Source organism: Ipomoea nil, unplaced genomic scaffold (genome assembly GCF_001879475.1).
Source record: "Ipomoea nil cultivar Tokyo-kokei standard unplaced genomic scaffold, Asagao_1.1 scaffold2360, whole genome shotgun sequence".
Classification (NCBI taxonomy): Eukaryota; Viridiplantae; Streptophyta; class Magnoliopsida; order Solanales; family Convolvulaceae; genus Ipomoea; species Ipomoea nil.
Window position 1 is genome coordinate 97858 of NW_017618788.1, and position 16543 is coordinate 114400.

Consider the following 16543-nt stretch of genomic DNA (forward strand, 5'->3'; position numbering starts at 1 on the left):
CGCGATTTGAGTTTTATTTTGAACCGTCGGTTCACGATTTTGGATCCAATTTGAACGGTTGGTTCAAACTTTCTTTTAAATTTTTTTTTATTATTTTTAAAATATTCTAAATTTAACACTTAATGTATTTTATTTTTTCAAATCGTGGTTATAATTTGTTGGAGAAGAAAAATGAATGAAATATTTATTTTAAGGGTAAATATGTCCATTTAATATATCAGGGGGAAAAACTGCCACTTAAATAATTTAGGGGGGAAAAGTGCTATAAGTATATAACAAAGGGGGAAAAAGTGCCATTTTCCCTTCATAAATTTAATAAACTCTTTTTCGCTTATTTTTAAAATTTTAAAATTCAACTGTGTTTGTATTCAATACACCTTCCCCAGCCTTCTCTCCTAGATAGTGTCCTATCACCCCGGCCAAGGGAAAAGTCATCAGAATAAATGCTAAAGAAACCCCAGAAATACCCACAAAAATATGTATAATATAATAATCTTGGAGTTAGCACATGACGTCTGACCACAGTAGTTTAAAATCTTTATATTATGTTCTGTCGTCCGGGTTGGTCATTGGCGAGTTTCATTCTTTCATTCCAGAGGATGTTTTGTGGGGACAAGTTCACCTGAATAAATATATATAGGAGTTGTAAAGGGCGGCAGATAGTGATATGTTCTTTTGTTTCGCATTTTGAAGGGGGTTACTTGTGTTTCTGTAGAGTAGGAATTAAGCGGTTCTAGGAATGGCGCGTATAAGGTTGTCTGCGTGGTGGTTTCTGGTAGCGGCGGCGGCGGTAGCTGTGGTTTGTGAAGCAACGACGGCGTTTCCGGTCCGGGAGACAAAATGGGTGCGCAGAAACGCAAACGCTTATGCTACGATGATGTATATGGGGACGCCGAGAGACTACGAGTTCTACGTTGGAATACGTGTCATGCTCCGGTCGCTGTCCAGCCTGGGATCCCAAGCCGATCTTGTCGTCTTTGCATCCATGGACGTCCCACTTCAATGGATTCAAACATTGTAAGTTGTCTTCTTTTTTTTTTTTAACCAAGTACAAAGGGATTTTAATTTATTTGAAAATCTCCTATAAAGATTCTAATTTAATATCATATTTTGAAATCTTTTATTTCCTCCATCATATTTTTCCTGTTCGATTAACCATGATTAAAGTTAGTTATAATTTAATTTTTTATATTATTAAGTTTAGAATTAATATGTAAAATTTATATATTTAAAAATTATTACATACATTAAAATTATTATTAAAAACAAAAAATTAAATTTACAATTTATAAGAAAATACTAATGAAAATAAATAAAAAAAAAACTAAGTACCTTGTGTTCAAATGACATATAGCGACATGATCTAATTTCAGTGGAGGTGGTGTTGACTCTTTGTACAGTAAGTATTTATCACGAACTATGTTGCAAAAATAGTGCCTACGCAGTCGCCTAGTTGGTCAATTAGACATTATTCCTTTTTTTAAAAAAAATTAATTATTTTATTCAAAACGACGTCGTTCTGGGCGAAATAACTCTAAATCTTTCAAACCCTAAATGTTTTTAGGTTAATATTTAATATTTTAGTATTACATATTAAAATATTAAATAATAATTATCAAGTCTTAAAAAATTTTAAAAAATAAAAAATTTCAATAATTTTTTTTAAAATAAATAAATAAATAAATACACGGTGTGCCTAGGTGCCCCTCGAAAATGTCTAAGGAGCATCTAACCATTTTTTCAACCGTGATCACAAAAGTTCATGTAAAATTTTTTATATATATTTATATCACTAAAATTTCATAATTCTGAACCTCTCATCTTTTTCATTTAAGTTATAAGTAAGCAGTAAGAATTTTTTATATTTTATTTTTTGTCATTCTTTTACTATAGGTATAAGCTCACCTCTCCTCTTTCATCTCTCCTAAGTCAAACCAAGTAGTCCGATTATATAATTGTATTCAGTAGTCACCATATGAAGTCTAATCTTATTACACTTTTATTAGAGATTCCTATTATTAAATTATTAAATAATCTGAGACATTCTTATTACATGCGTCTCACATACATCAGCTACATATAAAAATTTGAGACAAAATAATAGAAAATTTACACTCACAATTTAAATTTTGTGGTTTTTGACCCTTTTTTTATAATACTTTTGTCAGACACGAATGTCAATTAGGCCAAATATGAATTAAATTAATTCTTCATTCCAATTATTTTACTTTAAAAAAATTGGAATTGAAGGCAACTAGAATTTAACCTTTAAAAACTTTTGACTTTTCATTTTGTATGTAATATATTTAACAAGTTATAAATTCATAATTTTATTATCTACTCGAAAAAATTTTGTTACTCTATCATTTTGTCACTCATATTTTTGGTGGAACCATCACTTGAATTCTAATATTGTAATCAATATAATGAGCTCTAAAATTAGAAGTAATAAAAAAAGGTGAGAGAGATTAAAATTTAGTTAAAAGAGTAAATTTCGAGTGTTAAAATATAAGAACTTGAACCAACGATATCTTGGTTCATCACGGATTATGAATGAAACTATATTATAGTCACCATTACTAAAAAATTAGAAACTTTTAACCTAGCTTTTTAAGTATTAAAAATTCTAGCTAGAATTTTATTGTTGAAGAATATATAGGTAAAGATTTTTTTTTAATTTTTATTTTTATTTTTTTTTAGGATTGTGTGCAAGGCTGGTCTAAGATTTTTATCATTTGACTCTACCTAAAATTCCTTAGTTAGCCAAGTCCAGTATCCAGGAACTAATAAGGCATATGGTAGGTTAACTCGACCCTTTGACAGCAGTTAGAGAGGGAGAGAGGGTGTCAAGTGTGAGAGGAACCAAAAAAATATTTTCCAAATAAAAGCTCCTAAATGAATTTTTCTCCAATAGGATTTTTTTCCTTTTGACTCCTTTGACTTGTACTTTTTCCTTAGATTCTATTTTTCATAATTAATCAAACACTTAAAATTTTTAAAATTAACTTTCAAAAGTCATTTGTTAAATTTTCAAACCGACCCTTAATATTAATTAAGCCTTTTTTTTTTTAAAGAATAGATATGACTTGTCACGCTTGGATAGTTGGGCTCCTACCTCTTACCAATCCATCAAATATTATAAAATAAATAAATAAAGGCACAAGTGTCAAATAGACCCATCTACTACTGCGAATTGCTCAATTCTCACCACGAACTAAATTAAGTGTCAAATATGTCCATTTACCAGCTAAATTTGTTCGATTGGCATTTTTTACAGGTTTCCTATCTAATTATTAAAAATAAATAAATTAAAAAAATTAAAAAATTAAAAAATTAAAAAATTAAAAAAAAATATCAGCCACCGGCTGTCCAGCGAGGACAGCCGGTGACTGATATTCTTTTTTTTTTTTTTAATTTGTTATTTTGTTTATTTATTTATTTTTAATAATTAAATAGGTAACCTGCTAGCAACCTGTAAAAAATGTCAATTGAACAAATTTAGCGGGTAGATGGGCATATTTGACACTTAATTTAGTTCGTGATGGAAATTGAGCACTTCGCAATAGTAGATAGGTCTATTTGACACTTGTCCATAAATAAATAAATAAATAAATAAAAGGTCATTTTTATAGACTCCTACAATCATATTTCTTGATATATTATCTTTTTATTAGATGATATATTATCTTTTTATTAGATACATATATTCTTTATTAACTCAAGGTGAGCGTCAACCAATACAAGAATAGTAGTTTTCCAAGGTTCAAACTTTGGCGGCGGCAGTGTAGGAATTATGTCTAAAGTGGACAGATTTTTTGTGTGCACCGGCATTTGGCCTTGTCCGCTCAACCATTGAGTCACCGTGATTTACATGCTCTCAAGCGTTTTGTCGGGCCGGAGTGTGGGGGCCTTTAGGGTTGGGGATTCAACCTTTTGGAAGAAGATCTTTTTAATTCAGGAATGATAATTATAGGGGTGAAAAGTATTTTTTAAAAAATAAAATTAAATAAAGCACAAATGCTTTTGGTTTCCTCTTTTTTAATGAATTATTCTTTGCTTACTTTTAAAGTGGGTAATATCATGCTAAGAAAAATTCCTTCAATTAAATGGATAATCCCAATCGTGAACTACAATCTGCTTAGTTATATTTATTGCCAATAAATATACAACCGTCTGATTGATAATTATTGTAAAATTTGACCATGTACAACGATACATATATTAGTTACTTTGGTAAAATATATTCTTTTATTATTCGTCACAATCTCAAAATTATAGCATAAAACTAAGAACCACTTAGTACTGTCAGAGATATTACTACTCGTTCAGCAAAGATGCTTCTGTTCTTGAAATACAGACAAAAGAACAAAGTTGGCAGCAACATTTGCAAACTGCAATCATTAAAATATCTGTTTTAGTTTTTTGTCCGGCCTTATGTGTAGATAAGTGAACTATTATATAAATATTCCTTGATATTTATATGCTTAAATGCTTAATCAATATTATCATTTATCTGTCTGTCATTGGAATATCACTTGAGAGATAATCCTATTCATCAATATAATCCATGTAGTGTTGCTTAGTGTGAAGTTATTTATGCACCGGCCATGGTGTCATGCATTGTTGAAAAGGACTTAGCTTTAGAAAATGTCAAATTTTGAGGATAGGGCTATGTTGTTTTTGGGTGGTGGTGGTATTGACGGATTAAGTTAATAATTCGATAGTTTCATTTTGTTTCATGATAAATTTTATTGGTTCAATCTTAGAGACGACTGTTTGATATGGTACTAGGACCCATGCTCAAAATATATGGCGGTCCATTTCGTATACGCAACCCAGTCAGAATTACAACTCAATCAAGATTATTATCGGATTGAATATTATAATATTTCAAAATTAAATTATTAATGTAATATTATATTCATTGAATTGTTGATGTAATGTTATATTCCCAAAAGTCAAAGTGTCACTAGGAGAATATTATATTCCTGAAGGATCAGATCCTACATCTATATAAAGGGCCCTAACCCTTCAATCTTGGGGAGAGCAATCATAAGCTAATCCAAGCCAATTAAGGCATAGCTTCTCTCATCAGATTCCATTTTTCATCTCTCATTTTTCTTCTGATTTTTGTTATCATTTATTAAAATTTTCATCAATCCTTAATTTATCTTTTCTATATTTTTATCTATATACGACAACGTTGGTCTACCGTTGACTAACCCAATAATCATAAAACCAACAATTCAATCCAGTAATCATAAAACCAACAATGACAATATGGGATAGGTCCACATAAGCTAGCACCAGTACAACATATTTGGGCTAACTTAGGTACGTCTCATATGTTATTATATATGCTTGGGTCGGTACGACGCGGTCCTATGTATAAGGTTGCGTTTGACCACTCTTCATGTAATATGGGTTTGGTCAAGCCAAGACCATATTACTGTTATCTCTTTTATATATATATATATATATATATATATATATATATATATATATATATATATATATATATTTATTTATTTATTTATTTAACCATATAGGATTAATAATGTAGTTATTTAAATTTCTTTTACATACAAGATATAATTCATTCAAGACCTTTTATATAGAGTCACACATTTATATGGATAAATTAAATGAATCTTTTCATATTAGCTTAAATTTATTTGTTGTAATTTATATTATTTTTAATTTCTATACCTGTTAATTTTTATTTATAAAGTATAAAGTTTAACTTTACAAATTTATAAATAATATACAGTTTAGCAATTATATGAAATATGTAATAAAATTAAAATTTTGTAATTATAAAAAAAAATTAAAAAGTATAATGTATAATTTGTAGACTTAAAAAATTTTAAAAATTATTAATTTAAATATTTTAATAGATTAAAATGAGTCAAATTAGACTTGTATTTTAAAAATGCCAGTTGTTATACAGTGGATCATGGTCCACACATCATTATGTGGATCATGATCGTCGAATGAAACTATAGTAGAATTAAAATGATACTTTAATATTACTAAAATGAAACTAGTGTGTGTGATAAATGAAACTAAATAACTGAGCGTGTTATTGTCAAATGAAACTGTAGTATAATTAAAATGATACTTTTTTATTGCTGATGGGGATATCATGAAAGCTTGGGAACTAGAGGTTGAGTTTGGGAAAGAAAGGAGGTGGTTGTACCGAATTCTACTTCCTTTAGGCATCAATATACCTAAAAGAAGTGGGGGACTTGTGATGGGGATATGGGACCCTAGGGGGTCCATTTTATTGGGAAAGTATTGGCCCAAGGGGGTGGTGAAAGAAGGAGGTTGGCCCAAGTCTTGTTGGGCTAGGAAGACAACCACGCATGGTGGGCCGGGGTGAAGAGCATGGACCGGAAGGGGGGAGGTAGGTGCGGGAGGTAGGTACGACATGAGGGGGAGGTAGGTATGACGTGAGGGGGGAGGTAGGTACGGCATGAAGGGGGGGGGTAGGTACGGCGTGAGGGGGGAAGAGGTAGGTGCGGGAGGTAGGTACAGCATGAGGGGGGAGGTAGGTATGGCGTGAGGGGGGAGGTAGGTACGGCGTGAGGGGGGGGGGAGGTTGGTGCGGCGTGCATGGTTGAGTCTGTTAGTCAGCGTGCGCGGTGTGGATGCGGGAGTCGCGGGGATAGCGGCGACGTGACATGCATGGAGACAAACAAGCGGAGTGGGGGAGGAACAACGTGGGACACGCGGACGCCAGAGGAGGAGGGGGGCTTTCTATAAATAGGGGTCCTGGATCTTTGGCTAAGGGCAACTCAGACACGACAGGCACTACAGTCTAGTGGTCTTGATCGCATACTCTCAATTCAGTCACCTGGGTTCGATTCCTACTAGTAGCATAGTTAGCTATAGCCCATCCTGTGGGCCTTGTTCTTTATATTTGGGCTGCCACTCTGGGCATGTACCTCGGGCTTTTGTACGCATTGTTCTGGGCCTAGCGCCCTACCCCCCGTCCTATGTTCCTATACCCGGTTTATGGTGGACCCGGTCCCAATAAAACCATCATTGGCACCGTCTGTGGGGTTTGCTACGATTAGCCCGTGTTTGTAGTCTCTACCGTCTTAGCAAGATTCCGAGTTACGTCGAAATGGCTGGCTCACAAGGAGAGCATTTACCCGTTCAACCATGCAGTGGGGGTGGGCGAAACACCGGTCGCGGTGTGACTGAGGGGCATGCCCCACTTCATGCTGGAGGAGGAAGACAGGAAGATGAACGGACCAACGTTATCCACGCTAGGCAACCCCCGCTAGGCCCAAGGTCTGAACCCCTGGGAAACGGGAGGAGGCCACTCGTGATGTCACGTGGTCAACGGAGGGGTGACGCCCGCGAGGAAAGTCTGGAAGAAGCCGAAGGAGAGAGTGCATATCACCCCCCGGTGGTGACAGCGCGGATCAACCCCCCGACAGATTGGTTGGACGCGATGAAGGCCAAGATAGATGAGTTGGTGTGGTGGAAGGAGTATGGTGCTAACACCGTGGTACCCAATATTTCCCTCACCTCGCCTTTCACCCCCAATATCATGAACGAACCCCTCCCCCCTAACTTTAAAGCCCCCAACATTAGGAGATATGATGGGACGGACAATCCGCAAGAGCACATCTTGACATACCAGGCGGCCATGATGCTCATGGGGTCGTCGGACACCCAGATGTGTCGCGCATTTTTCTCCACGCTGTCGGGAGGGGCGCATCGATTGTTCACAAGCTTGAAGGACAGCTCATTAAATTCATTCCAGGACCTGGCCACTAGGTTTATCACCCATTTCATGAGGTGAAAAAGGCACAGGAAGCACTTCACGCACCTTGCCAGCGTCAAGCAAGGACGAGATGAAACTCTTACTGAATTCATCTCGCGGTGGAGGAAAGAAGAGGTCGAGGTCAAAGATATGGATGGCGGATCGGCGATGGCCATGTTCGTTGCGGCGCTCAGCGCCGGAGACTTATACCATAGCCTGCGGCGCAAAACCCCGAGGTCGTACTCAGCATTGATGATGAAAGCAGATCGGTATGCCGAGGCGGAGGAAGCTAATCGCCTAAAGTATCTAGAGGAGCGTGAGGGTGGCAACAGGCCACGGCTCGAAGGGCCGCCAAAAACCTAGGAAAGGGGCAAACCGCCCGTCCAGAGGCTTAGATGGAAAAATAAGGTAGCTTGCATAGCTTTACCACTTTACGTTACATCATGCGAATAATAATATCAGAGTACTCTTTTCCTAAACATGTGCTCCTATGTGCTATGCATGCTTGGCCCACGGCCACCTCGATTATGTGCTCCTATGTGCGATGCATGCTAGGCCTACGGCCATGGCGGATGGGGCGTGTGGGTTATCGCAACCCACATGCGCGGACTTGCCCCCGGCAAGCCGCATGGTGTTGGCGGATAGGGTATGGGGGGTTGCGTCCACATGCGCGGACTTGCCCCCGGCAAGCCGCATGGCGTTGGCGGATGGGGCATGGGGGTTATCGCAACCCACATGCACAGACTTGCCCAAGCCGCATGGCGTTGACGGATGGGGCGTGTGGGTTATCGCAACCCACACGGCGGACTTGCCCCCGGCAAGCCGCATGGCGTTGGCGGATGGGGCATGTGGGTTATCGCAACCCACACGCGTGGACTTGCCCCCGGCAAGCCGCATGGCGTTGGCGGATGGGGCGTGTGGGTTATCGCAACCCACACACGCGGACTTGCCCCCGGCAAGCCGCATGGCGTTGGCGGATGGGGCGTGTGGGTTATCGCAACCCACACGGGCGGACTTGCCCCCGGCAAGCCGCATGGCGTTGGCGGATGGGGCGTGTGGGTTATCGCAACCCACATGCGCGGACTTGCCCCCGGCAAACCGCATGGTGTTGGCGGATGGGGCGTGTGGGTTATCGCAACCCACACGCGCGGACTTGCCCCCGGCAAGCCGCATGGCGTTGGCGGATGGGGCGTGTGGGTTATCGCAACCCACATGCGCGGACTTGCCCCCGGCAAGCCGCATGACGTTGGCGGATAGGGTGTGTGGGTTATCGCAACCCACGTGAGCGGACTTGCCCCCGGCATGCCACATGGTGTTGGCAGTTGGGGCGTGTGGGTTATTGCAACCCACATGCGCGGACTTGCCTCTGGCAAGCCGCATGGCGTTGGCGGATGAGGCGTGTGGGTTATCGCAACCCACACTACCCCATCCTACAATCTTTAGTTACCTTATTTGACAAAAAATAAAATAAAATAAAATAAAATAAAAAAAGAATGGAGCGACAAAAAATAAAATAAAACAAAAAATCCTATGCAGGTGCAACATGGAGAAATTAACAAACCCAAGACAAAGCGGCAGGGGAGAAAAGTGTAAAACAACAAAACATTTAAAAGAAGTCGGGTACTGACTAGCATGGAAGATATCCAATGCACGAAGTGTGTCCAGAAAACCAAATCCTGAAGGCGAGGTGATGAACAAAGTAATGAGTCGATGGTCGCCAAGGCCCTGCGATAGCGGCGCGCGGTAATGGCATGACGCGTGGCAATCACGGGGATGACAGGTGGTAGCGACGCACGATGGTGGCAGGAACCGACAAATATCTAGAAAATTCAGAACCAGAATTTGAGTTTGGGATAGAGAGGAGGTGGTGATACCGAATTCTACTTCCTTTAGGCATCAAGACACCTAAAAGAAGTGGGGGACTTGTGATGGGGATATCATGAAACCTTGGGAACTAGAAGTTGAGTTTGGGAAAGAAAGGAGGTGGTTGTACCGAATTCTACTTCCTTTAGGCATCAAGATACCTAAAAGAAGTGGGGGACTTGTGATGGGGATATGGGACCCTAGGGGGTCCATTTTATTGGGAAAGTATTGGCCCAAGGGGGGTTGTGAAAGAAGGAGGTTGGCCCAAGTCTTGTTGGGCTAGGAAGACAACCACGCATGGTGGGCCGGGGTGAAGAGCATGGACCGGAAGGGGGGAGGTAGGTATGGCGTGAGGGGGGGAGGTAGGTGCGGGAGGTAGGTACGGCATGAGGGGGGAGGTAGGTATGACGTGAGGGGGGAGGTAGGTACGGCATGAGGGGGGTAGGTACGGCGTGAGGGGGAAGAGGTAGGTGCGGGAGGTAGGTACAACATGAGGGGGGAGGTAGGTATGACGTGATGGGGGAGGTAGGTACGGCGTGAGGGGAGGGGGGGGGAGGTTGGTGCGGCGTGCATGGTTGAGTCTGTTAGTCAGCGTGCGCGGTGTGGATGCGGGAGTCGCGGGGATAGCGGCGACGTGACATGCATGGCGACAAACAAGCGGAGTAGGGGAGGAACAATGTGGGACACGCGGACGCCAGAGGAGGAGGGGGGCTTGCTATAAATAGGGGTCCTGGATCTTTGGTTAAGGGCAACTCAGACACGACAAGCACTACAGTCTAGTGGTCTTGATCGCATACTCTCAATTCAATCACCTGGGTTCGATTCCTACCAGTAGCATAGTTAGCTATAGCCCATCCTGTGGGCCTTGTTCTATATATTTGGGCTGCCACTCTGGGCATGTACCTCGGGCTTTTGTACGCATTGTTCTGGGCCTCCCCCCCGCCCCCCCCCCCCCCCCCCGTCCTATGTTCCTATACCCGGTATATGGTGGACCCGGTCCCAATAAAACCATCAATTGCTATAATGAAACTAGTGTGCGTGAAAAATGAAACTAAAATCCAGAGCCGTACAATAACATATATTGTCAAATGACATAATGCGCAATTAAAATAATACTTCAACATTACTATAATTAAATTGATGCGTGTTCAAAATGAAACAAAAAAAATAAAACTCAAGCAATAATGTATATTATCAAATCAAACGAAACTATATATAATAGAATTAAAATGATACTTTAGTATTGCTATAATGAAACTAGTGTGGAGGGAAAATAAAACTAAAAAATATAACAATATTGTCAAATGAAACTAAAGTGTAATTAAAATGGTACATATTTTATGGTCCACACTGCTACATAGACCATGGTTCACAGTAAAATTTGCCAAAAAAATGTGGGGCTGGATCAACACGATTCACAATCTAAGCTGGGCTGGCACACTACAATCCACATTAGCATCGGGCCAATCATTATTGTGTGAACCATAGTTCACACAAGTTGTGTGAATCATATTTTGTATACTGTAAAATAATGTACATTCAGTACAAAAATAATATATACATTTAGTACAAAAATAATGTACATTGTATTCAGGGGATGTACATTATTTTGGTACTGAGTGTACATTATATTGTATAATGTATATACAGTATAAAAATAATGTACATTTAATATATTAAAAATGTATTTTTTGTTATGGTTCACATAACAATGTGTGAACCATGGTCCACACAATAATTTTCCAGCATCGGCCTAGGTAGGCTTGGGCTAGTCCACTTGACAATACTAGGAGAGTGCATATGATGGCAAATTATCAATCGTTATGTCATGGAACCGTGTTCATCATCCATGGTGAACATTGTCCCAACGGTAACGGAGCACCGTTTTTTTTTTTTTTTCTTAAATAATCGCGTGACTTTTCTTCTTCATTTTTATATTTCGCGATTTCACTTTCTCTTGCGCAAGTTTCTTCAACATTCATAAATTATGAATGTGCAGGCATGGATTTATGAACGTGCAGTTATGAAATTATGAATTTTTTTTTATTAGATTATGAATTTTCTGTTATGAAATTATGAATTTTCTGTTATGAGATTATGAATTTATAGAAAATTCATAATTACATAACTGTAAATTCATAATCTCAGAAAATTCATAATTTAATAAATGTTTTTCTTTTATGGGATTATGAATTTTCTGTTATGATTCATAATCTCATAACAGAAAATTCATAATCTGAACAAACGCGTGCCGTTAACAACACATTAACTATTTTTTTTTTCGTAAAAACGGTGTGGTTTGGATCCGTGTTCACCATTCATGGTGAACACGTTTCCAGGGCATAATTTGCGGCAAATGGTCTAAAACCGCGTCATTGAGGTTTATGAGTTAGAATAATGTACATTATGAATTAAAATAATGTACATTATGTGTTAAAATAATGTACATTATGTGTTAAAATAATGTACATTATGTGTTTAGAATAATGAAACTTCTTGGTAAGATAATGTACATTATGTGTTAGTATAATGTACATTATGAGTTAAAATAATATATATTATGAGTTATAAAAAAGTATATTGCAACGGGTCATTGAAAAAAAACTTGTGCGAAGTGACGTTGTTTTTGGACCGTGTTCGACACAGCTTTATGGACTGTGCTATTGGCATATGATATAGACATTTTCTTTTAGTAAAAGGTAAATATAGCAGATAGCCCTGGGCTAAGTGAAGAGGAAATGGACAAAAAAAAAGAAAAAAGAATAAGGGTCAAATAGGCTATAGAACTGCACACAATAAAACAATTAGGTTATCGAACCTAAAAAATCAACAATTAGATCCCTAAACTAATCAATTTCAAACAATTATTCCAATTTGAAAATTTCCAACATGTCATCTCCAAAATTAATTATTTTTTTAAAAAATAAATTTTAAAAATTAATTAGTTTTAAATTAAACTAAATAAAAAAATTTTAATAAAAAAAAAAAAAACTGGTTCCGGCCGGAGACGGAACCAGTTTTTTTTTTTTTTTTTAAACTAATTAATTTTTAAAACTTAAATTGTAAAAAATAATTAATTTGGAAGGATGACCTATTGACCTGTTGGAAACCTTCAAATTAAAAAATTGATTGAAATTGATTAGTTTAGGGACCTAATTGTTGGTTTTTTAAGTTCAGTGGCCTAATTGTTTTATCGGGTGCAGTTTGATGGCCTATTTGACTCTTATTTCACAAAAAAAAAAAAAAAATTAAGTTGAAAAGCACTGTTTCATGTATGTAATCCAGGTTTAATCAACTTTAATCCTGTTCCATATATAAACTTGAAGGTGATGCAATAAAAACATAAAATCTTATGTATGAACCTCTCTGTACCATGAAACAAACCAACTCATATGCCCATATGTTTTTTTTTTTTGTTTTTGCAGAGAACTGGAAGATGGGGCTAGAGTGATCAGGGTTGAAAATCTGAACAATCCCTATGAAAGGCAAAGCGATTTCGATAGGAGATTCAAGCTGACTCTGAACAAATTGTATGCCTGGAGCCTGGTGGAATATGACAGGGTTGTAATGCTTGATGCAGACAACCTTTTCCTTAGAAAAACAGATGAATTATTCCATTGTGGCGAGTTTTGTGCTGTCTTCATCAATCCTTGCATCTTCCATACCGGCCTTTTTGTATTACAGGTATCTTTGCAGACAATCTGCATTTAATTTAATTTTCTCAGAGTTTAATAATCTCGAGTTTTAATTTGAATTGCAGCCTTCAATGACAGTGTTCAATGACATGGTTCATGAGCTGAAGGTTGGGAGGGAAAATCCAGATGGTGCAGACCAAGGTTTTATTGGAAGCTACTTCCCCAATTTGCTTTATCAACCCATGTTCCATCCTCCTCCTAATGGTACAAAGCTTCAGGGACAGTATAGACTTCCTCTAGGATACCAAATGGATGCTTCTTACTATTGTAAGTTCAGTTCTTTCTGACTTTGATACCAAATTGAAACATATGTTCCGAAATTTGAGCCTTTAATTACTTCAGATCTCAAACTCCGGTGGCACGTACCTTGTGGACCTAACAGTGTCATTACTTTTCCTGGTGCACTTTGGCTAAAACCATGGTACTGGTGGTCATGGCCTGTCCTGCCTCTGGGCATCCAATGGCATGAGCAGCGACGCCAAACTATCGGGTAAGCTCATTTTGTTTTGGTCCTAGTAAATGGCTGTTAGCTGATTGTAGAAAAGGTGTTTGGTAAATTAGCTATTAGCTGATAGCTGTTTGGTATAATTTTTTGGTCCTGTTTGGAAAAATGGCTGTTAGTTGATAGCTGTTTGCTTTTAGCTGATTGTGTTAATTCGAGAGTATAAATACTTGATAACATTAGCTGATTGTAGAAAAGTGTTTGGTAAATTAGCTGTTAGCTGATAGCTGTTTGGTATAATTTCTTTTCTCAAAAAGTTAATTGAAAAAGTTGCTAGGAGTAACTTTTTTAATTTTAGCATTTTGGAGTTGCAAAAAGCCAATTAACCAAACATTTATATTGATATTTTAACAAAATCAAACAATTAATAGTGGTCAAATAAACTAAAATTGGCCTATAGGCCAATTTTTTACCAAACAGGGCCTTTATGTTTCTGCAAGATTTCTTGACTTGCTACTTAGCCATAATTGGTTTGGTAAATTTTCAGATACAGGGATGAGATGCTTAGTGTGATCATTCAAGCAGTAATCTATGTAGGAGTGATTGCGGTGAGATGCGTAGCACGCCCCAATCTGTCTAAATTGTGCTATAGATCACACCAAGACACCAAGTTCATTATCTTCTTGATGAGAACCTGTCTTAAAATGGCTGCAATGTGGGTGATTCTAGCTGCCTATATACTCCCTTTCTTCCTCATACCCTGCACGGTTCATCCAGTTGCGGGGTGGAGTTTATACCTGTTGGGTGTTTTCTCGCTCTCTAGTGTCGCATCAAACATGTTTCTCCTGCCAATGCTACCGGTTTTAGCCCCGTGGCTCGGTTTTCTTGGCGCCCTCTTGGCCATGGCTTACCCTTGGTACTCTGATGGGGTAGTTAGAGCGATGGTGGTTTTTGCATATGCATTTTGTGCCTCTCCCATGATCTGCCTTGCGCTGTCGAAGATTGTGTCTCGTCTTAGTCATTTGCTGGAAAGGGAAAGTTTCTTGCCCATGTTGGGTGAATCTGCAGGTCTTGCTGGGTTTAACAAGTTGTATTGAATGCAGGACTTTTGTGTGCAAGTATATATGATTGCTTCCCAAACAGAAATGCTTTTAGGAATGGGGATTTCTCCCTTTATAAATATCTTGTGATTCATTCATGGCAGAGCAATCTTTTTGTTGTCTTCAATGGCATGTGATCTTCTTTTTCTATTTTTTAATATCTAGACAAAATTAATCTTGAGAACTCTCATAAAAATTTTCTAAACTTTATTAAAAAGGACAAAATTCTTTGCTTCTAGAGCTCTACAGGATAGTGAAGAGATAAATCACTATAACTTAACAACTTTTTAGGTGGAAGCTTATAGTTGATTCCCACAAGCAAAGACAATAAAAAGACTATGTGTAACTCCCACATAGTAACTGTTAGGTCTTGATTCTATGTCCTTACCCACAATCTACCAATGGTTATAAGGTGAATCATAGTCCAAAACGATATTGTTTTTTTATAATTAAAAAGAAATGGCACCAGTAAGCATGAGACGTGCATTTTTTTTTTTTAATATAAAAGCTAAAGTTCGACCTTTGGCTTCTACACAACGCCATTGCTTCTTCCTCAACTCCATTGCTACAACCACAATTACCTGTTTTTTCAACTCCATTGGTACAACCGGGAAGATTCATAAGGTGATAATATCGTCATTCTATGCACGTCCATTGCTAAAATGTATTCAAACAACATACATAAAATACATTTTCTGCCTAGGATTTAGACTTGTTGCTAGAAAGTATTGAAACATAAATGAACCTGAATAGTGTTGTATCTGGTTCCACAAAAAATGAACCTCCAGCTATTTGAAAGTGAACCTAAACAAGAAAGATAATGAACGTCAGATTTTTATTATATATATGTATGCATAGAGTTCATTATTTTAACACATAAGGTACATTATTTGTGTGCATAAAGTACATTATTTCTATGTACATAGTTCACTATTTGATATGTACAAAATGATTGAATAGGGTATAATATTTCTATGAATTAGGTACATTAGTTTTATGCATAATGTAAATTATTTGAATATATACAATATAGCATGAAAATATCATGAGGGGTCATCACTAGCTATTTGCCTATTTGTGTGCATAAGATACATAATTTGTGTGTATAAAGTACATTAATTGTGTGCATGAAGTACACTATTTGATCATATACAAACTAATTGAATTTACATTATTTCTATGCATAATGTACATTATTTTTAGGGAAAATGGTAAGTTTGGTCCCTGAGTTATAATGGTAACTCAGTCCCCGAGTTATGACCGTATCCATTTAACCATTTTTAGTCCCCCAGTTATGAGCGAAGTGGCGCATTTGGCAATCGTTATGCATTGGACCCGTGTCCAGCATGCATGCTGGACACGGGTAACAGTGCCGTTAGGCACTGTTATCTCCTTTTTTTTTTTCTTTTTTTTTTTTTTTAAAAAAATTTCAGACCGCTTCGTTATAGGTGTATATGTTCATAATTTATTACTATATGTTAATAACTGTACATTCATAACTCCATAACTGTACGTTCATAACTCTATAATTGTACATTCATAACTCCATAATTGTACATTCATAACTCCATAATTGTACATTCATAACTCCATAATTGTACATTCATAATTTTCGAAGCTCTATGTTCACAATTTTAGAGCTCTATGTTCATAATTTTATCACTAT

The 16543-nt window shown here is 37.7% G+C and overlaps 1 protein-coding gene across 1 annotated transcript; it reads left to right on the top strand.

The window, feature by feature from the left end:
• Nucleotides 1–523: 523 nt before the first annotated feature.
• On the top strand, nucleotides 524–14959 carry LOC109152049 (putative glucuronosyltransferase PGSIP8). Its single transcript, XM_019299632.1, has 5 exons — nucleotides 524–1017; nucleotides 13066–13324; nucleotides 13401–13602; nucleotides 13678–13825; nucleotides 14325–14959. The coding sequence occupies exons 1-5, from the start codon at nucleotides 740–742 to the stop codon at nucleotides 14872–14874; spliced, it is 1437 nt and encodes a 478-aa protein (XP_019155177.1). The 5' UTR covers nucleotides 524–739; the 3' UTR covers nucleotides 14875–14959.
• The last annotated feature ends 1584 nt before the right edge of the window (nucleotides 14960–16543 follow it).

Bases quoted from the DNA above. Each gene is read 5' to 3' on its own strand.
- LOC109152049 (XM_019299632.1), top strand. From the start codon at position 740: ATGGCGCGTATAAGGTTGTCTGCGTGGTGGTTTCTGGTAGCGGCGGCG. The intron at 1,018-13,065 runs GTAAGTTGTCTT...TTGTTTTTGCAG, and splicing joins CTTCAATGGATTCAAACATT to AGAACTGGAAGATGGGGCTA. The intron at 13,826-14,324 runs GTAAGCTCATTT...GTAAATTTTCAG, and splicing joins CAGCGACGCCAAACTATCGG to ATACAGGGATGAGATGCTTA.